The sequence below is a fragment of the Erythrolamprus reginae genome, chromosome 8, assembly GCF_031021105.1.
Source record: "Erythrolamprus reginae isolate rEryReg1 chromosome 8, rEryReg1.hap1, whole genome shotgun sequence".
In the NCBI taxonomy this organism is placed as follows: domain Eukaryota; kingdom Metazoa; phylum Chordata; class Lepidosauria; order Squamata; family Dipsadidae; genus Erythrolamprus; species Erythrolamprus reginae.
The window spans coordinates 21,005,825-21,026,579 of NC_091957.1; the positions used below are offsets into that span (position 1 = coordinate 21,005,825).

At 44.3% G+C, this 20,755-nt stretch overlaps 2 protein-coding genes across 2 annotated transcripts; one reads left to right on the top strand and one right to left on the bottom strand.

The window, feature by feature from the left end:
- Window positions 1-1,587: 1,587 nt before the first annotated feature.
- B3GALT6 (beta-1,3-galactosyltransferase 6) lies at window positions 1,588-5,248 on the bottom strand. Its single transcript, XM_070759148.1, has one exon. The coding sequence runs from the start codon at window positions 4,566-4,568 to the stop codon at window positions 3,531-3,533; it is 1,038 nt and encodes a 345-aa protein (XP_070615249.1). The 5' UTR covers window positions 4,569-5,248; the 3' UTR covers window positions 1,588-3,530.
- An 80-nt stretch (window positions 5,249-5,328) lies between these two features.
- Window positions 5,329-19,660, top strand: SDF4 (stromal cell derived factor 4). The gene is made up of 7 exons (XM_070759147.1): window positions 5,329-5,844; window positions 7,624-7,987; window positions 9,597-9,733; window positions 10,487-10,600; window positions 11,655-11,813; window positions 12,892-13,067; window positions 17,626-19,660. Exons 2-7 carry the CDS (start codon window positions 7,680-7,682, stop codon window positions 17,800-17,802), a joined length of 1,071 nt encoding a protein of 356 aa, XP_070615248.1. The 5' UTR covers window positions 5,329-5,844; window positions 7,624-7,679; the 3' UTR covers window positions 17,803-19,660.
- Window positions 19,661-20,755: the final 1,095 nt, after the last annotated feature.

A 20,755-nucleotide genomic window follows, 5' to 3' on the forward strand; every position in this document is an offset into this window, starting at 1 on the left:
GCTTTTACATTGATTCCTATGGGAAAAATTGCTTCTTCTTACAAACTTTTCTACTTAAGAACCTGGTCACAGAACGAATTAAGTTCGTAAGTAGAAGTACCACTGTATTATACATAGCCATGATGTTTGTCCATCATGTTCGAAGAGGACCTTGACATCTAACAGGTCGTGGGCTGTCCATAATGTGTCTGCAGGTGGCCGATAAGGCCTATAAGGGCACAAAATGTTCTGCCACATGTCGGGCAGAAATGTGTGGGCACCATTGTCGCAGCATTTGCAGCTCTGGCTTTGCGGAGTGCTCGTTTCTCTTCTGCTAGGATTGTTCTTCTGTCCTCAGATGTCTGGCAGCCTCGATCTTGTGCCAGGGTTTCCCAGGACGTGGTGTTGATATGGTGTTGATTCATAGCTTGTGCTAGTAAATACAAAGCCATGCTCCCAAGAGCAATTTAGCCATGCAACATACTCCTTATTCCAGATCCTAGTTGTAGGTATAGAGGAAAACCTTTCTTCCATCCTGCTAAAGCCGATGAAATATAACTATAGTTTGATGTTGAAGGTCTTTAAATTTCTTAATTAAACCGTGCAAACATGGGCACTCCAGTCATTTTCAGCCCAAATAGTCCTCCACGTACGACCATTAATTGAGCTCAAAATTTCTGTCACTAAGCAAGACGGTTGAGTGAATTTTGCCCCTATTTTGTAATTTTCCTTACCCAGAGTTATTAAGCGAATCATTGCAGTTGTGAAGTTACTAACACGGTTGTTAATCGGCCTTCCCTGTCGACTTTGCTTGCCAGGAGAAAATCAAGGACTGCCTGTATACAGAGCAAGCCTTTTAGGATTAATTCTGATACAGGGCTAATAGGACTAGAGGTATAAGGCAGCTAGATAATAAAAAAAGGGGGCATGATTTGGCTAAAGCAGAAGGATTAAAGGGTAGAATCTGGGGTTCTTACTGTCAATCCTCTCACCAGAAATCAATCGTGGTTTCAAATGTGAAAACAAAAAAGCGGAATTTTAGCATTGCGGAATGTAATATATTACACAGGCCTCCTTTCGCTGTAGTGAAATAATGGCAGTTTATGTGTAGCTTTCTTTTTTGGTGTGTGTCTTTTTGCGTCAAATCTGCTCCCTTTGCTTTAAAACATCATAAAACTTCATAAGCGCTTTACGCCCAGAATGAAAGGTCTGTTTTCCAGCTGGGAAGTTATAAAAATCCCTATAAAAAGTCATGAGCAATACCTACAGGAGCTTCCCACTGTCATATTTCATTTGGTATCTTTTCATTCCCCCCCCCCCCTTGACGCTTAAAAAAAATTTCAATCACTACAGAAGAATTAGGATAGTGGTACCTAGGCCATTGTGTGCAGATAAACGGAGAAAACGGCCCTTTTTATAAATCAATATCAGCAATATTTAAACAGCTTTCAGCAGCAGTAATGCTTCAACCGAAAGGATCAATCTATACTGCCTTTCATGCAAACTCCAGAGATAAACATGGCAGAATCTGAATAAAGAGTCGGCACCAGAGAATTTTAAATTAAAAATGTGCCGCAGAAAACAATGACATTTGATAAAGGACTATTCTGAGCTTCAACACATTCCTTTAATAAATTAAAGTTATTATGACATTCAACCATTTTCTTCAGGCCTGAAACTATGCACAATACATTTACAGTATTTATAAATAAATTATCACTGTTATTATAAGCACATAATTTTTACATACAATACTAACTCCTTTTGGGAAGGGAGAAATATTTTCAATTGTTTCTGGTAACTAATTGCTCAAAGGAAGCTTGGAAAAACTGATGATTGGCCAAACAGAGCCAACAGTCAATTGTTTGAACAAGCTAATTTTGCAACAGTAGCAAAGTAGCAGCTACTATTTGGGCTAAAATGATCTCAGAAAAAAGCGAATTGCGGTCGGTCTTGATAGAAGGTGCATGGCAGACCACCAGAAAAATAAATAAAAATGTAATTGGGCGACTCTTTCCTTAAAGCATAATTGCATTATAATTTTCCCTTTTTTCAATTTAAGCATAAATAGATATGTACCTCAGATTCTCTGAATGAAAAGCAGATTAAGCCCTAAGGTTTTTTTAAGCTGGGGGACGGGGAGAGAGAAACAGTTCAAATATCTAAATGGAAAATGGAAATATTTAGACCCAGGATTATTGTAGATGCCAGAAAAAACAAACACGGTTAAAGGATCCCCAACAATATAAAAATTATGAGTCCCTCCATCCAACTGGACACAATTCATCCCTAAAAGAAACAATTCCATTTATCTATAAGATATTTCCAAAAATCTTTTTGTTCAGAACTCTTTTAACACCTTGGGCATCATGGCCACAATAAAAGTTTTTGAGGAAATTTTAACTGAAGGCTGTATACTACCACCACCAGAAAAGCGGTGACAGCACATAAATTCTGAGTGAATTAAGCTCTACTTGTCAAAAACCAGGGTGTGCAAATGAGTATCCTTATTTGCAACCTATTTGCTCTCAAATAGTCCAAATAGAGAAATTGATCAAGGAAGGCATCCAACTTAGTCACCTCCTGTTTCAGCTCATCATAATCTAGAGTTTTAGCTCAAATACTTGTCCCTAAGAAAAGAACATAATCCCATCAACAGTATATTTCAAAAAAAGTAACAGCCACAATTTAAAAAGCATCCAATTCCCTTGGGGACGAAGCAGTGTGGATTTTCAGTCAAAATGAAGCTGCCTCCTACAGCAATTTAGCAAACTCTTAAAAATAGCGGATCTTCCCCAGCATCCGATCAAGTGGATCACCCGGAAATGTTGCTCTTACAAATTAAAACATCCCCCTTTTGAGTAAAGGGAAAGTTGATTCAAAGAGCAGACTGTCGCAATCAGGAAGTGAAAGATGTTGCAATAACGGACATTCAAGAAATTATCCAAGTGAAATGCAAGCATCAAGTCCATTTTCTTTGTTCCGTTGTTTTATTTAAAATGTTAGTGTGTGAATCTCCGACAGAAGTCGCTACATCAGTTCAGAAATAACTCGACTGCAGCACCTTAAATTGTAATTCCATTGGGGTTCATGTTGGAATGGCTCTCTTGATACGGGACACTATTAACGCAACAACAGCCTTGTGTGGAAAAAATATCTACATCCTTTTGAAGTAAGGGATAGGGGAGAAACGGTCGCCGGTACTGGCATTTGCCCAAAATGTATGCGTATTGTTGTGGAGAATGGCTGTGTCACTTAACACAGTTGTTTCAGAACTCTGTTTTTTAAAAATATTTCACATCCCACAGAGTGACGTCCCCTTTATGAAGGTAAAATTTATGGTCCTAGATTTTTAGAGGAACGCAGATGGCTCTGTGTTCTTCCGTAACATTTTGTTAGGTCTAATCACTCTGAAAGTTTAAAAACGACGAAGTACGATTAGGCATACTGGGTGAAAGTTCAGCACAGGGGAGAGATTTGAGGGTGACACCTGTCTGTCTGTCTCTTGCAGCCCGCCCTCCCAGTTCGGCTTCCCTCCCAGTCCAGGGATTTCAAGGTATGCCATCTTTTCTCTGGCAGCATTGGGAAGGAGGCACGTTCCAGTCATACACATACGAGAGTCGTAGTTTCACCTCCTCCTTGCAAAGCTTCCCTTCTTTGGCCAGAGTCTGATGTTTCTCCAGCATGTCCTCCAGGCTCTGCTTGTGCGTCACCACGTACTTATTGTTGCAACCGCGCGATTTGTACTCGGTGTCAAAGCGAGGGTCGTGAATTCTCTTGACGTCCACGGGAGCCAGCCAGGCTCCCAAGGAGACGTCCTCGCTTTGCCAGAGGTTGAGATAGTCTTGGCTCAGGCGCAAGTAGCGGACCAGGTCGGACGAGATGACGTAGCCTCCGCCCAGGGCATAAGGCAGATAGTAGTCACACAGGAGCCAGGCGTTTTCTTTCCACTTGCCACCCGACTTCACACGCCCGCGTCCTGAGAAGAAACCCCAGTAGAGGCGGCGGGGCTCCTTGGACCGCAGCTCTTCTGCCAGGACGTCCAGGCGGACAAAGGTGTCATCGTCGGCCTTCAGGACGAAGCGGAAGTCCAGGTGCTGGTCCAGCCAGACATACATGGCTAAGACTTTGGCCGTCAGGTTCTCGTAGGAATCCCGCAGGTCGGGGAGAAGGAGGAGGTCATGGTGGCGGCTCTGTTCCAGTTCTAAGCTGTGCAGCTCCTCTCCAGTCAGCCCGCCAGTGCCTACCACAAACCGACACCAGAGGTCGCTGCGGGGTACCCGCCCGGCCAATGAGAGCCAAGTGCTTCGAATGATGCTCCGCCGCTCCGTGTACTTAGGGCCACTGACCACCAGCACCGCTAGGAAGGTGGCCTCCTCTGGAGGGGGCGGAGGGGCCGCTGCGGGAGGGTGAGGGCCACCCTGGGCCCCTCCCCAGGCGGGGGCCTGCTGCTGGTGGGGGAGCCCCCACCCTGGGGAGGGCTTGAGGCCTTCTGAGGTGCACTTGGCCAGGTAGAGCAGCACCATCCCAAAGAGGGACAGTCCCCCCAGAAGGGTCTTGTGACGACAGAGCAGGCGCACCAGCTTCATAGCGCCCTCAAGAGGGAGGGAAGAATGGTCAGCTCCTTTTTCTTTTTTTCCCACCCCGTTGAGGGAGGTGCTGAAACTGCTCCTCCCACAGAAGGCGGCGCCAAGCCTCTCTTTCAAGGCTCAGCCCCGCCTCTCCGCGGAAACGATGCAATCCTTCGGCGGCCGTTGGGTTCCGATTGGTTTAAGAGCGGGTTAGTCCCCGCCCACCGTTCTTGCGAGTTTGGCCACTCCCCTCGGCCAGGCCCGAGTCTCGCTTTCCTTCCCCCCCTCCTTTCTCTGGCGGTTTTGCCTCAGGTTTTGGCGGGAAGATTTCCTCCCCCCCCTCCCCACGGCTACGGGCGGCGGGTTGGGACACACCTCCTCGGGCTGCGTTCGAAGATGCTGCCGGGCGCCTGCTGGATAGTCTCCAGCGGAAGGTTCATTGTCTTCTGCTTCGGGTTCAGCCCCGGCGAAGCGGTGTTATGGACCGCGGCGCATGCGCGCTCGGGTCCTGACGCGAGGGCCCGCGAAAAGTCCGTTCTTGGAAGGCCTCGCTGGTTTTCTGAGACGGAGAGAAAACGCGAAAGAGCGGGGTCTTGTAGCTTGGGGGGGGGGGAGGCACGCCAGTGCCACGTGACCGCTTCTCATTTCTTCTCCCCGTTCCCCTGCGCGCGTCCCCCTTCCCTCACGCCATCCCGTCTCAGGGCAAGTGAGGCCGACGCCTGCCGCCATCTTTGAGGGTAGGCGGCGCGCCATGATGGATTAGGGCAAGGGAAGTCTGGCTTGGGGAAATTTCTGAGGACGTAGTTAATGCCAGCCAGCAAGGATAGTGGGATGGTTTTCTGGAGGAAAAAATGCGCTTTTATGCCCGAATATGATTCCAGATTTGGGCGCGGCCTCAAAGAGGAGTTGTGCCCGAAACAAAGATGGCTGTTTTGGGTTTGCTTGCTGCGAAGGACACACTCCCGTTTGCCTTCATCGTTCAGGTGTCTAACTGGGCGCCTGCTCGTTTCGTAACTATCGATTTAAAAGATTAAAAACCTTTCGTATTTTTATTTATTGTATTTTTTATTTCATATTTTATCTTATCGAGTAGGGAGGGAAATAAAAACCGAGCCCCGTATGCTGGAGGATCTTTTCCGCGGGACAGGCGATGGACAGCCCCCCCGGGGGGCGGAAAAGGCGGGGCTTCCAAGCGCGGCTGAAGTTTCCGGCTTCCGGTGTGAAGGCGAAGAAAGGCCGCCGTTGCCCTGGCGCCAGGGTCGGGCATGAAGAGGTTGGGCGACCGACCGGGAAGGTCAGAGACCCTTTGGGCGGGGAGAAGGGGAAGAGCGGTCGCCTCCGAGCGTGCGCAGAGTGTCTAGCGCTTTCTTTTGGTGTTCGGGTGACGGTTCCTCTGGGCATGTGCAGAGTGCTGTCCTTTTAAATGTCCTTTTTCCTCATCTCTGGTCGTTCCTGGGGGCTTTTCTGCCAAGGGGGGCGAGGAAGCCGAATCCATCCGAGGCTGCTGGATCATATCCAGGCAGCCAGGTTTGAAATCCGTAAGGCAATGCCGGCAGTCCTCGACTTACGACCAGCAACCCCCTGGTCCTCGATTTACGACCATCAAACCCCACCCCCCCTATTTTAACAGATTAACAAAGTTGGAAGGGACCTTGCAGGTCATCTAGTCCAACCCCACTGCCCAAGCAAGAGACTAACTATCTATCTATCTATCTATCTATCTATCTATCTATCTATCTATCTATCTCTCATCTATCTATCTATATATCTATCTATCTATATGTCTATCTATCTATATGTCTATCTATCTATCTATCTATCTATCTATCTATCTATCTATCTATCTATCTATCTATCTATCTATCTATCTATCTAACTACCTATCATCTAATTTATAAGCTGCCCAACTCCTTACAGACTCAGGGTGGCATACAACAATTTAAAAACAATATAAATATATATATATATATATATACTGTATCTCCCTTCTTACTTTCTCACTAAAGTTTTCTCTTATTTTAACTCATTCTCTTATGGCCAGTAGGTCTTTACTCTTCCATCTATTGATTGAAAACGGAGTTCCCTCATATTAAAGAAATTCCAACACATCAATTGATGCTGAGAAAGTTAGTAACCAGTGGGAAGGTGGGGGGAATCTCACTAAATGAGATTTTTAGTGAACAAATTTGTTAAAAGAAAGAGGAAAATGTAAACATAGGTGTTTGCCTTCTTAGGGGCGTAACCAATCACGGTTACGGGTCATTCTTTGTCAAGTAGACCAAGTGACATTGAAGCCTTATTTGAAAAGAAACCATCACCAAAATAACATATATGATAGGAAAAAAAGTGCTCTTTCTAATGAAATAAAAATGAAGATGACTGAAGGTGAGAAAACAGCAGTAGAAAAAAAACCTTGTTGATAATAATAATAATAATAATAATAATAATAATAATAATAATAATTTATTAGATTTGTATGCCGCTCCTCTCCGAAAACTAGGGGCGGCTCACAACAACAATGAAACAATACAAAAATAAACCTAATAATTAAAACTAATTTTCTCACCTTCAGTCATCTTCATTTTTATTTCATTAGAAAGAGCACGGTTTTTACTATCATATATGCTGTTTTTGTCATGTTTTTTTCTTCAAACAAGGCTGCAAAAATCAGTCAAGTGGACACCTGGTCCACTTGACAAAGAATGACCCTTACCTGTTTTTCATTCCAGGGAAAGGCCTTCTCTGTGGCGGCCCCAGCCCTCTGGAACCAACTCCCCCCAGAGAGTAGAACGGCCCCCACCCTCCTTGCCTTTCGTAAACAACTTAAAACCCACCTCTGCCACCAGGCATGGGGGAATTGAGATCCTCTTTCCCCCTAGGCCTTTACAATTCTATGCATGGTATGTATGTATGTTTGGTTTTTATATTAATTGATTTTTAATCATCAATACCAAACTACTATTGTACACTGTTTTATTGTCGCTGTTAGCCGCCCCGAGTCTCTGGAGCATACAAATCCAATAAATAAATAAATAAATAATGCTCATTTTTTTGACCCATTGTTCCCTTCAAGGTTATCCGGGCACCATACTGACCCTTCGTCCTGCTGACCCCTGAAGAGCAGTAACCATGGTTTCCAAACGGGTCTTCATCTGCAGCCTGGGCTCCATCTATTTATCCCTCCTCTTCGTCTTTTTGCTCATGGATGTCTACGCTCGACCCGCCAACAGCTCCGCCCTCAAAGAGAAAGCGCCCGACAGCAAAGACGAGAACGAGATCCTCCCTCCGGACCACCTGAACGGGGTCAAGATGGAGCTGGACGGACATCTGAACAAAGATTTCCACCAGGAGGTTTTCCTGGGGAAAGAGATGGAGGAGTTCGAGGAGGACTCGGAACCCCGGAAAAACCGGAAGAAATTGGTGATGATATTCTCAAAGTGAGCACCGTCTGGCTTTCAACTTGAAAATGGCCACAGCTCTCCTAAAATTAGAAGGAAAGAGGGGAATATAGGGAGGCCAGCAAAGGGGGAGGGAACAAAGAGCATAGCAAGGAAGCAAAAGTGGCATAGAAACATAGAAGATTGACGGCAGAAAAAGACCTCCTGGTCCATCTAGTCTGCCCTTATACTATTTCCTGTATTTTATCTTAGGATGGATCCATGTTTATCCCAGACATGTTTAAATTAAGTTCCTGTGGATTTCCCAACCACGTCTGCTGGAAGTTTGTTCCAAGCATCTACTACTCTTTCCGTAAAATAATATTTTCTCACGTGGCTTCTGATCTTTCCCCCAACTAACCTCAGATTGGGCTCCCTTGTTCTTGGGTTTACTTTCCTATTAGAAACACTTGCCCCCTGAACCTTATTTAACCTTTCTTGGTTGAGCAAAGAGGAGTTTTCCCCTTTTTAGGAATAGCATTTATATACCGCTTCTTAGTGCTTTGACAGCACTCTCTAAGCGGTTTACAGAATCAACATATCACCCCCAACAATCTGGGTCCTCACATGGCCCACCTCGGAAGGATGGAAGGCTGAGTCAACCTTGAGCCAGTGGTGAGACTTGAACTGGTGAACTACAGCTGGCAGTTAACTGAAGTAGCCTACAGGGCTGCACTCTAACCACTGCGTCACCCCAGCTTTTTGTTTAATTTATCTATTGATTGTCACAAAATAGAGAATACGTCTCGATGGCCTATTACAGATCATAACCGTTTTTTATTGCACTTCATGTTTATACTTCCATATGCAATAAGTTCAATTCAATAAAGTAAAGATAGAGGAAAGAATGTGTATGTATGTATTCATACATGTGTGTATTTGTAATAGTTAAGGAAAAAATAAGAATAAATGAAAGTATCAATTAATCTAACAGGTAAAAAAGGTAAGTGTGCTTATGAATAGTTATTTTGTCTGTTACTATTGTCTAAATCTGTATTGTATGTACAGTGATACCTCTACCTATGAACGCCTATACTTACGAACTTTTCTAGATACGAACCAGGGGTTCAAGATTTTTTCCCCTCTTCTCACAAACCATTTTACCACTTAGGAACCCGAGCCTCCATGGGGCCTCTCTAGGAATCTCCTGGGAGGAAACAGCGCTGGAAAAGGTGGGGAGAAGCCTCTGTGGGGCCTCTTTAAGAATCTCCTGGGAGGAAACAGGGCTGAAAAGGGCAGGGAGAAGCCTCCGTGGGGCCTCTCTAGGAATCTCCTGGGAGGAAACAGGGCCTCCCCCCTCCCTGTGGTTTCCCCAATCGCACACATTATTTGCTTTTACATTGGTTCCTATGCGAAAAATTGCTTCTTCTTACAAACTTTTCTACTTAAGAACCTGATCACCGAATGAATTATGTTCGTAAGTAGAGGTACCACTGTATAGACATTGTGTCATTCTATCTTATTTCTGTTTTGGATCCATTCGTACCACTTGTTCCATATCTTATTAGGTTCTTTGTCCAGCTTTTTTGTTGGACACGAAAGCGGAGGGGAATTGGGAATCCTCTAACACAGCTCCTACCCACCCACCCACCCCTGTTGAACTTTGCAGGGTTGACATCAACCGCGACAAGAAAATCAGTGCCAAGGAGATGCAGCGGTGGATCATGGAGAAGACCGAGGAGCACTTCCAGGAGGCCGTGGAAGAGAACAAGATGCATTTCCGTGCCGTGGACCCCGACGGCGATGGTAAGGGGGTAGGGGTCAGCCTTTGGCCTTAGTCCAGTGATGGCAAACCCTTTTTTCCCTTGGGTGCTGAAAGCGTGCACCCATTTGCCTTCATCCATAATTCAGTGCCCCAGTTTCCCATCCTGGACACATGCGTGTGTGACCCCCTCCCCACTGCCCTGCCTCCCACACATGAGGCCCCTTGCTCCCCGACTTCCAGTAGGCCTGTTTTTCACCCTTCCAAGGTGCCAGAGGCTTTCTTGGAGCCCAGGGAGAGTGAAAACGGCTTCCCCCCGTCCCTCTTGAGTTCCTCCGGAGGCCAAAAATGCCCTCCCTAGAACCTCAATGCAAGGCAAAAAATCAGCTGGAGATGAACAGTGAAAACAGCTTCCCCCGTGCACCAGAGGCCCTCTGGAGGCCAGAAACGGCCTGTTTCCCAACTTCTGGTGGGCCCAGTAGACTCATGTTTCACCTTCCCCAGGCTCCAAAGGATTCCCCCCATCCCCCTGGAGGCTCTCTGGAAGCCAAAAATGCCCTCCCAGGGCCTCTGTGAGCCAAAAATCAGCTGGCCGGCACACACATGCACATTGGAGCTGAGCTTAGGGCTATGGCTCGCGTGCCAGCAGATATGGCTCTGCATGCCAGCTGTGGTACCCGTGCCATAGGTTCGCCATCAAGGCCTTAGTTGGATGACAGCCCTGGGGGAGCGGGAGGGGGGAGTATCTGCCTTTTACAATCAAACTGTGTGATTGCCGAAGTCTTTTCTCCTTTCAGGCCACGTGTCCTGGGATGAGTATAAAATCAAGTTCCTGGCAAGCAAAGGCATGAACGAGAAAGAGGTGGCGGAAAAGATTAAGAACAACCAAGAGCTGAAGATTGACGAAGAGAGTGAGTGGCTTTTCTTTCCCGAAACAGGGTTCAAAGCCCAGATGGGGGTTTAAAATTTAAAAAAATATATCACATAGAAACATAGAAGATTGACTGCAGAGAAGGACTTCACGGTCCATTTAGTCTGTCCAATATTGAAGTCTTGAATAAATACAATGTAGCAGGAGTTCTTGAGAAAATATTTTACTTCTTGCTAGCAAAAACTCTTCTATCTATTTACACTATAACTATCTTACTAGTACAATATAGACAATAAACCACCCCACAATTCACAACAAGCCACCCACAACAAGCCACATGCCACACCTATGCAAAGGTGCATTACATTTTATACATTTATCCACCAATCAGGTTGCAGCACATTCTGTAGGTTCCCGGTGACTCAGCATTCTATACTTGTTACAATCATTATACACTGCTCAAAAACATAAAGGGAACACACAAAGAACACACCCTATATCTGAACAATATTCTCATGGAATCCTTTGTTCTGTACAAAGTTGAATGTGCACAACAGCAGGTGAAATTGACTGTCAAACAGTGTTGCTTCCTAAGTGGACAGCTTGATTTCACAGAAGTTTGATTTGCTTGGAGTTATATTGTGTTGTTTAAGCCCCCTTCTGTACTTTAATCATCATTGTGTGTTGCGTTCAAGCCTTCCTCACTTCTTGGGGGATTATAAAGTTTCTTCCACTGCTTTTCCTGATTTTACCGACCCAGCAAAGCCAGGCTCAACAGAACCGTGGTTCTTTCGAATTGGTTCTGTATCCTATACAGAATACTGCTGCTGAGCAACAGCCAGCAGAGGTGGCTTCCGAAAATTCAAGCCCAAAAATCTCTTTTAGTCATTTGTGGTGGTGGCGAAACACAAAAAGACCCCACACCATGTCTTAATATTAACCAAAATTTCCAACCAAGTTCTCTTGTTATTGGTTTTAGCCAGGACGTTTAAAAAAAAAAGTCAATTTGTGCTCTTTTTTTAAAAAAACAACTGGACTTCAGACTTCGCCGAACCTCTTCTTTTTTTTTTTAATCTTCTCTACCACCCTCATAGCTCAAGAAGTGCTTGATAATTTGAAAGATCGCTGGTATCAAGCCGACAACCCACCGGCCGATTTGTTGCTGAACGAGGAAGAATTCCTGTCTTTCCTTCATCCCGAGCACAGCCAAGGAATGCTGAAATTTATGGTCAAGGAAATCGTCCGGGATTTGGGTACGTTCTTCAAAACCACTTCTTCCAAATCCCCAGTGAAGGGCTGCAAAATTTTTTTTTACTACCACACTGTGGGCGTGGCTTATTGTGTGGGTGTGGCTTCATGGTCATGTGACTGGGTGGGAGTGGCTTACTAACCAAGATAAGTTTTCAAATAGGTGTTTGGACTGTTTTTCAGTGGATTAAATCGCATTATTTGAATAGCCACAAAAAGGACAAATGATAGCATTATTTGTCGAGGAGCACAGTCACATTTTAAAGTTTTGTACTGAACTCACCAGGTTCAGTGTGATAAAAGATTAGGCAAGTAGCTCAGTTTTCTTTAATTGCTATTAAAGGTTCAATTCTAGATCATGATTAAAATGATTAAAGCATTTATGGGTAAAAACATGCTATTTAATTATTTCCTATTTTGAAAGTAATTAAGGATTATACTAAGGTACTAGAGAAGTACGGAGCCCCACCCTCCTTGCCTTCTGCAAGAGTCTTAAGGCTCATCTATGCTTCCAGGCGTTGGGCCATAAGATTCTGGCCCCCTGGCCAACGAATGTTACACATGTTGTCATTTGAGTGGGAATGATTGATTTTTAAATATCACTGGGGATTTTAGATTAGATTAGCGAGTTTTAAAACTAATTGGATTTCAGAATTTGTATTGTATTGTTCTTTTTATATGTTGTAAGCCGCCCCGAGTCCTCAGAGAGGGCGCATATAAATCCAATAAATGGATGGATGGATGGATGGATAAATAGAAATAAAGAAAGATGGATGGATAAATAAATAGAAATAAAGAAAGATGGATGGGTGGGTGGGTGGGTGGATAAATAAATAGAAATAAAGAAAGATAGATATAATTGGATGGATAAATAGAAATAAAGATAGATGGATAGATGGATGGATAAATAGAAAGAAAGACAGACAGACAGACAGATAGATAGATAGATGTAGAACTGAGACGATTTCAGTCTTTTACATATGCGGCTTGTTTGATTGATTGATTGATTGATTGATTGATCGATCGATCAATCAATCTCTCAACCCTTGTGTCGTGTCTCTTCCCTCCCTCCCCCTGCCACAGATCAGGACGGCGATAAGAAGTTGACCCTTTCGGAGTTCATTTCCTTGCCGGTTGGCACGGTGGAAAACCAGCAAGCCCAGGACGTGGACGACGACTGGGTGAAGGACCGGAAGAAAGAGTTCGAAGAAGTCATCGACAACAACCATGATGGCATCGTCACCATGGAAGAGTTGGAGGTAACCCGGTCGTGGCTTGTATCGTTGTTTCTCCCCCCTCCCCGAATGACGTATATTTTTCCTTCCACTGTCGGTTACTGCCGTGACTATTGCTGGACCAGCAGTTCTTGAAAAATAGCTGATGGCTGGTAGAAACAAGCTGGCTATTCTCTGGAAACGATTCAGACTTTGAAAGAAGGAGGGGGAAAAACCAAAAACCCAGACCATATTACTTTTAAAATCCCCCCCCCCCCCCCCCGAATCTCCCACATTCAGCTATCTCACAGCAGGTGAGGAAACGGATGTGTGGGCACAACGTTCTTCTGCGAAGTTGGTTTGCCGTTTTAGTTTTTTCTTTCTTCAAAGTTAACCAAAGGAAGAGCCTTGCAGTTTATCACAGTGTCTGTCTGTCTGTCTGTCTATCATCTATCTATCCATTATCCATCTGTTATTTTTACCAACATCTCTCTCTATCTCTATTATCTGTCTATCACCTATTATCATCTATCATCCATCTATTATGTTTCTTCAAGGTTCCTATCTATCTATCTATCTATCTATCTATCTATCTATCTATCTATCTATCTATCTATCTATCTATCATCTATAACTTTCTGTCCATCATCTATCTATTACTTTTCTCCAACATATCTGTCTAACATCCATCTATCATCTATCAAACTCTGTCTATCTCATCTATCACCTATTATCATCCTACTATTTTTTTTCCAACATCTCTATCATCCATCTATCAGTCTATCTATCATCTATCTCATATATCACCTATTATAATCTAGAATCCATCTATTATTTTTATCCAACATATCTGTCTGTCTGCTTATCTATCTATCTATCTATCTATCTATCTATCTATCTATCTATCTTTCTATCATCTATAATTGTCTGTCCATCATTTATCTATCTATTTTTCTCCAACATATCTGTCTAACATCTATCATCTATCTCATTTATCACCTATTATCATCTATCATCCATTTATTATTTTTCTCCAATATTACCTCTCTCTCTTCTATCTATTATCTATCTATCTATCTATCTATCTATCTATCTATCTATCTATCTATCTATCTATCTATCTATCTTCTATTTCTGTCTGTCTGTTTATCTATCTAATCTCATCTTTTGGCAAACCAGGAGCCTTTCAGGTGTATGAGCTTTATTTCCCAGGATTCTGTGTCTGCTGGGGAATTCAGGGAATTGGCTGAGACATTGGGCCTGTCCCAGGTTCAGGGACGTGGATTAAAACAAGTGATTTCAAGATTGGCAACTCCCTCTACGTTATGTGGACTTCGACTCCTAGAATTCTCCAGCCAGCGTAGCTTTTTCAGAGTTGAAGCCCACACATTTTAAAGGGGTGAAAAACACTGCATTAAAACATGCCCTGGACTGTACTTTTTCCTTAACGGAGAAAGTGGGTCAGCAAAGATGTTTGTTCTGTGTCTGGATCTGTTCTAGGTGCAGATTATATAACCAGGATTACCGATTAATCTCATTGGCACCGTTCTACCCCAGCATTAATCCCCCTTTCATCCTTCACTGATGAATTAGGGTGCTAACATTTTCGCGTGCTTTCCTCTCGGAGGACCCATGAAATGTGCAGCTTTTCCCTTCTCCTGCATCTCATTGCATCTGTTCAATGTTTCCTTTTTCACTTGAATCCTCCTTATCTCTCCTCCTCCTCCTCCTTCTTCTTCTTTTTCCTCCTCTTCCTCTTCTTCTTTTTCCATCTTTTCATTCTCCATTTTACAAACTCTCCAATTTTCTGGAGGCCACCAAAGGGCAATGCAAGTGTTTCCTTTATGCTTCATGGACTAAAAAATCCAGAAACCCTTTTCCCCCCAAGCTGCTAAAGGGGGGATGGGCGACCATCACAGCTACTCGACCTTATTTTGGAAAAATTTGGGCACTCATTTCTGGGCACCAGACTTTAAAAAAAAAGAGTTGAGACACAGTGCTAGAAATAGGTCTGGAAATTCTTTGAAAAAGAGATGTGTGGAAATGAATGTTGTTTGGACAGAAAAAGAAACAAATGAGGTTTTTCCTAGAATCAAGTCTGGTCTTCTAGTGGTTAAGGCACCAGACTAGAAACTCTTTAAGTTCTAGCCCCGCCTTGGGCATCAAAGCCAGCTTGGGTGACTTTGGGCCTGTCCCTTCCATTCAGTCCAGCCCACCTCACAGGGTTGTCATTGTGTGGAAAATGGGAGGGGAAAGGGGTCTTAGGCAGGTCCTTCCCCTTGAGTTAATAGGTGGGATGTAAATAAAATGAAAATCTGAAGGCTGCTCCATTCTGTTCTCCCTTGTGCCAAGGATGGAGCATCTCCTCAATTAAACAGAGTGTTGGCATCCCACACTGGGCATATAACCAATGTTAGAATCCTAAACTTAAAACAGAGTATAGATGGCAGTGGTGGTACGAACTTAATTCTCGTTCCATGACCAGGTTCTTAAGTAGAAAAGTCTGTAAGAAGAAGCAATTTTTCCCATAGGAATCAATGTAAAAGCAAATAATGTGTGCGATTGGGGAAACCACAGGGTGGGTGGAGGCCCTGCTTCCTCCCAGGAGATTCCTAGAGAGGCCCCACGGAGGCTTCTCCCCGCCTTTTCCAGTTACAGTTTCAGCGGCTCAAGTTTGTAAGAGGCAAAAGGTTCTTGAGAAGAGGCAAAAAAATCTTGAACAGTATTACTTACATATATAATGCATAGACCAACATTTAGCACACAGCAAGTCTATAGTATAGTCACACTGACAAAACTAGCAGAGAGGGAGTTAGTGTGTTAGCAAGAGCCCCGAGTCTTCGGAGAGGGGCGGCATACAAATCTAAGTAATAAATAAAGAGCAATAGGGCAAGTATTAGCAACAATAACAGCAATAACAGAGAGAAACACAACCGACTCCCTTTTATAGCTAATTGCAGCACTAGCCCTTAAAGCAACATTATGCTAATTCCCCAAACATACATTGCTGGTTAGTTCATATATTGACAAACCCCCCCAACCAGAGAGGTGCGTAGTACTGACACAGAGAATGGGAGATACTGGTTAAATCTTAGGCCGCTAGAGCCCACAGTTGATTCAGACAAAAACATGGGTGTTCTATAAATATAAGAATAAACTACCATATTTTTGGGAGTATAAGACGCACTGGAGTTTTGGGGAAGGAAAATAGGGGGGAAAGAATCTACCTACCAGGTATTCCTCTAGCTAGCGCCCTTAGTCTGGTCAGCTTCAGTACATTATTTTATCCCCTGGTTAGGGCTGAAAAAAGCTTTTTCAGAGGGAATAGGGTTGAAAACAAGCCTGCAAAGATTTAGGGCAGGAAAAACTGTTTCAGAGGGAGTAGGAATAAAAATAAATGCTGCAAGCCAGGAAGAAGGTTAGCACCGCCTGCAAAGAATAAGGGCTGGGAAAAAAGCCTTTGGAGAGAGTAGCAATGAAAAAAGCCTTTGCAGAGAGTAGCAATGAAAAAAGCCTTTGCAGAGAATAGCAATGAAAAAGCCTTTGGAGAGAGTAGCAATGAAAAAAGCCTTTGCAGAGAGTAGCAATGAAAAAAGCCTTTGCAGAGAGTAGCAATGAAAAAGCTTGCGAAGACTTACGGCTGGAAAAATCCTTTGGAGAGAGTAGCAATGAAAAAAGCCTACGAAGACTTAGGGCTGGAAAAAAAACCTTTGCAGAGAGTAGCAATGAAAAAAACCTTTGCAGAGAGTAGCAATGAAAAAAGCCTTTGCAGAGAGTAGCAATGAAAAAAGCCTTTGCAGAGAGTAGCAATGAAAAAAGCCTTTGCAGAGAGTAGCAATGAAAAAAGCCTTTGGAGAGAGTAGCAATGAAAAAAGCCTTTGCAGAGAATAGCAATGAAAAAAGCCTTTGCAGAGAGTAGCAATGAAAAAAGCCTTTGCAGAGAGTAGCAATGAAAAAAACCTTTGCAGAGAGTAGCAATGAAAAAAGCCTAGGAAGACTTAGGGCTGGGAAAAAACCCTCCTTTGGAGAGAGTAGCAATGAAAAAAGCCTGCGAAGACTTAGGGCTGGGAAAAAACCCTCCTTTGGAGAGAGTAGCAATGAAAAAAGCCTGCGAAGACTTAGGGCTGGTAAAAAACCCTCCTTTGGAGAGAGTAGCAATGAAAAAAGCCTGCGAAGACTTAGGGCTGGGAAAAAACCCTCCTTTGGAGAGAGTAGCAATGAAAAAAACCTTTGCAGAGAGTAGCAATGAAAAAAGCCTGCGAAGACTTAGGGCTGGGAAAAAACCCTCCTTTGGAGAGAGTAGCAATGAAAAGATCTGCAAGCTGGTTATAGCTGGGAAGATGGTTAGCGCCTTGTTAGGGCTGGGGGAAAAAAGCTTCAAAAAAGCTACATTCCGCGTATGAGACACTCCCAACTTTCCAGCCTCTTTAATGAGGAAAAAGGGGCGCCTTATACTCCGAAAAATACGGTAAATAAATAAGACCAGCTTGACAATTGAAGCCCTTCCCTGAAGAGCTGTTGGCACCTTTTTGAGAATGGAGCGGGCGGATGCTTTATCTTGAATTGCTGATGTTGGATGCTCCTTTCCTCACTTTCCTCCTAGGAGTACATGGACCCCATGAACGAGTACAACGCCTTGAACGAAGCCAAGCAGATGATTGCCGTGGCGGATGAGAACCAAAACCACCACCTGGAGCTGGAGGAGATTTTAAAATACAGCGAGTATTTCACCGGCAGCAAGCTGATGGATTACGCGCGGAACGTCCACGAGGAATTCTGAAGGCTCGCCCGGAGCCCTCGGGCACCCGTCACGCCGCCTCCTGTTTCCCCCAAACGTGATGCGCCTTTCCTTTTTGCCGCTGGGTCTGTGTTCTGTGCGTATACGGTGTGATGGTTGTCCTGGACTTTGTTTTTCCTTTTCGAAAGCCCGTCCGTGTACATTAAAAAAAGCCAAATGTCATTTTCTCTGGACTCAGCGGGGTGGAATCTGGACACGTTCTTGCTTTGCCGTGCCGGCTGAACAGTATTGAAGATTTAATTTAATTAATTCAATAAAGATCCTCGATCCCCGTGGGGAGGGAAGGGAGAAAGAGGGATATGTTTAATTTTACAATCAAGTGAAATCACGGTGCGGTTTTTGCGATTTCTTGGGAAAAAAATGTTTCAGAAAATATCAATTCACTGGAAACTGCTCCAATGGTGGTGGCTATTTTGGAAGGTGCGGCCGGTAGTTAGATGGTTACCGGTAGTCTTAAGAACCGGAAAATTTGTTGTTAGGCAGCAGGGTCCTTAAAGGGAAGTCTCTTATGGCCTTTAATTTTGGGCATGGTCCTTAAGCGAGTCAAACGGCCATTAAATGGATACAGTTTGAAACCTTGGAAAGGATACCAATGGGTGATCACACGGAAGAAGGGGCCTGGGGCCAATGGGTGATCACACGGCAGAAGGGGCCTGGGGCCCCTTGGCAAGCATCCCAAAATGTGAGGGTGGGAAAAGCATGATGGGCATAACTATAGTTAAATATTCATAATTGGAGGGTGGGGTTGTAGAACAAGCAAGAGCCAATCTCCTGAGCCAATCTTGGGCACTGCAGTCTCCAAGGGTTACTAAGGCCTTGTGTCACGCGCAGGCTAAGGTCCACGATTTTTGCGGAAAAAAATCACAATACTTTGCGGTATGTCGTGATGCGATCGAGTTTTGACACACGCGATCTATATAGCCATAGGGTATGAAAAAGAGTGCCCTCCAGTGGTCATGTGGGATATTTCAGTGTGGCAGTGGCTATAAAGGCCAAATAGCAAAGGGCATGGAAAAAGTGTCCTCCGGTGGCCATTTGGGATATTTCAGCCCAGCAGGGACTACAAAGACCATCTATAGTACAGGACATGTAAACACTGGCCATTTACGACATTTCAACTTGGCAAGGACTAAAACCACAATTTATAGCACAGCTTATGAAAACAGTGCCGCCTGGTGGCCATTCTGGATAATTCAGTTGGGCAGGGACTAAAAAAATCATCTAGTAGCACAAGGCATGAAAAAAATGCCCTTTGGTGGCCGTTCGGGATAGTCCAGCCTGGCAGGGACTACAAAGACCATCTGTAGCACAGGGAATGAAAACAATGCCCTTTGGTGGCCACTCAGGATATTTTAGCCTGGCAAAGATTAAAAAGACCATTTGTAGCACAGAGAATGAAAACAGTGCCCTCTGGTGGCCATTCTGGATATCTCAGTCGGGCAGGGACTAAAAAGACCATCTTATAACACAGGAAATGAAAACAGTGCTCTCCAGTGCCTATTCGGGGTATTTCAGCCTGGCAGGGATTACAAAGACTATCTATGGCACAGGCATGTAATAGCCATTAGGAATATTTCAGTCGAGCAGGGACTATAAATACCATCTATCACACAGGCATGCAAACAGTGCCCTCCGGTGGCCATTCGGGATATTTCAGCCTAGCAAGGACTGAAAAGACCACCTATAACACAGGGAATGAAAACACTGCCCTCAGGTGGCCATTTGGGATATTTCAGCCTGGCAGGGACTACACAAACCATCTATCACACTTTCTGCTAGCCCCTCAAATATTGGCAGACTGCTATTGTGTCTTTTCTTTCATTAAAGTCGACATACCTGATTCCTGCCCCCTAATCGTCTTCCTTACTCTTTCCAGAGTCTCAATGTCATTGGTTTGTTTTTTTAATATAGTGATCAGAACTGGATGCAGCATTGCAACGAGGGCCTTACTAAGGCTTTGTAAAGCATTACTAGAACTTTATGTGATCTTGAGTCTATCCGCCTTGGTTAATGCAACTGAGGATCGCCCGGGGTTTTTTGTGCTGCTGCCCCAAAAGCTATCCTGCTTCTATTTATTGCAGTGCTTCTCAAATAGTAGGGTGGGCCCCCTGGGTGTGTGTGTGTTGTGGAGCAATGCTGTGGCGGTGTGTGATCCCAGGAAACATGGGGGGGAGGGGTTTGCTGCAGGGAGTAGGGTTTTTTTTGCAATAGCACAGAGCAGGAGATGAAGTGCAAATAACAAACCCTTAAGAGACAGCATGGAAAAATATTGAACAGGGATGAAAAGAAAGGAGGAGAGAGGCGGAGATCATGAGACAAATTAAGTCTCCCGAAAGCTAAGATGAGGAAATATGAAGCTTGGCTTCACTGTGACTACGGTGGCAGACAAGGAACGACTGCTATGTTTACTGTGTCTAAAAATGTTGGCAGCGGACAGCATGAACCCAAATAAATTAAGGTGTCACTCAAAACACATCACACCCCAATCACGCTGATAAGCCACTTGAGTTTTTTCAGCAAAAAATATTGCAAACAATTATCCTGCCAGAGAGTTTGGTGTGTGTGTGTGAAATGTTTACATCTGCGCGGGGGGGGGGAGTAACAGAAAATACAGTGGTACCTCATGATACAAACTTAATTGGTTCCAGGAGGAGGTTCGTAAGGTGAAAAGTTCATAAGACGAAACAATGTTTCCCATAGGAATCAATGTAAAAGCAAATAATGCGTGCAAATCCTTCAGGAAAATCCCAAACTTTAGAAGGGAGGCAAACAGAGGGCATGGAGGAGCAGCTAAAGGGGGCGGGTGGAAGAAGCAAGGCTAGGCTAAAGGGTGAGTGGGAAGGAAGAAAGGCAAGGGGGGCGCCCCTCCTTTTTCTTTCTTCAAAAGACACCCTTTCAGTGCCTCTGCAAGCACGCTGTTCTCTGCAAAGTCTTT

Excerpts from the sequence above, each read along its gene's own strand:
- B3GALT6 (XM_070759148.1), bottom strand. The coding sequence starts at position 4,568 with ATGAAGCTGGTGCGCCTGCTCTGTCGTCACAAGACCCTTCTGGGGGGA.
- SDF4 (XM_070759147.1), top strand. The coding sequence starts at position 7,680 with ATGGTTTCCAAACGGGTCTTCATCTGCAGCCTGGGCTCCATCTATTTA. Across the intron at positions 9,734-10,486 it reads CGTGGACCCCGACGGCGATG|GCCACGTGTCCTGGGATGAG; the intron begins GTAAGGGGGTAG and ends TTCTCCTTTCAG. Across the intron at positions 13,068-17,625 it reads TCACCATGGAAGAGTTGGAG|GAGTACATGGACCCCATGAA; the intron begins GTAACCCGGTCG and ends CTTTCCTCCTAG.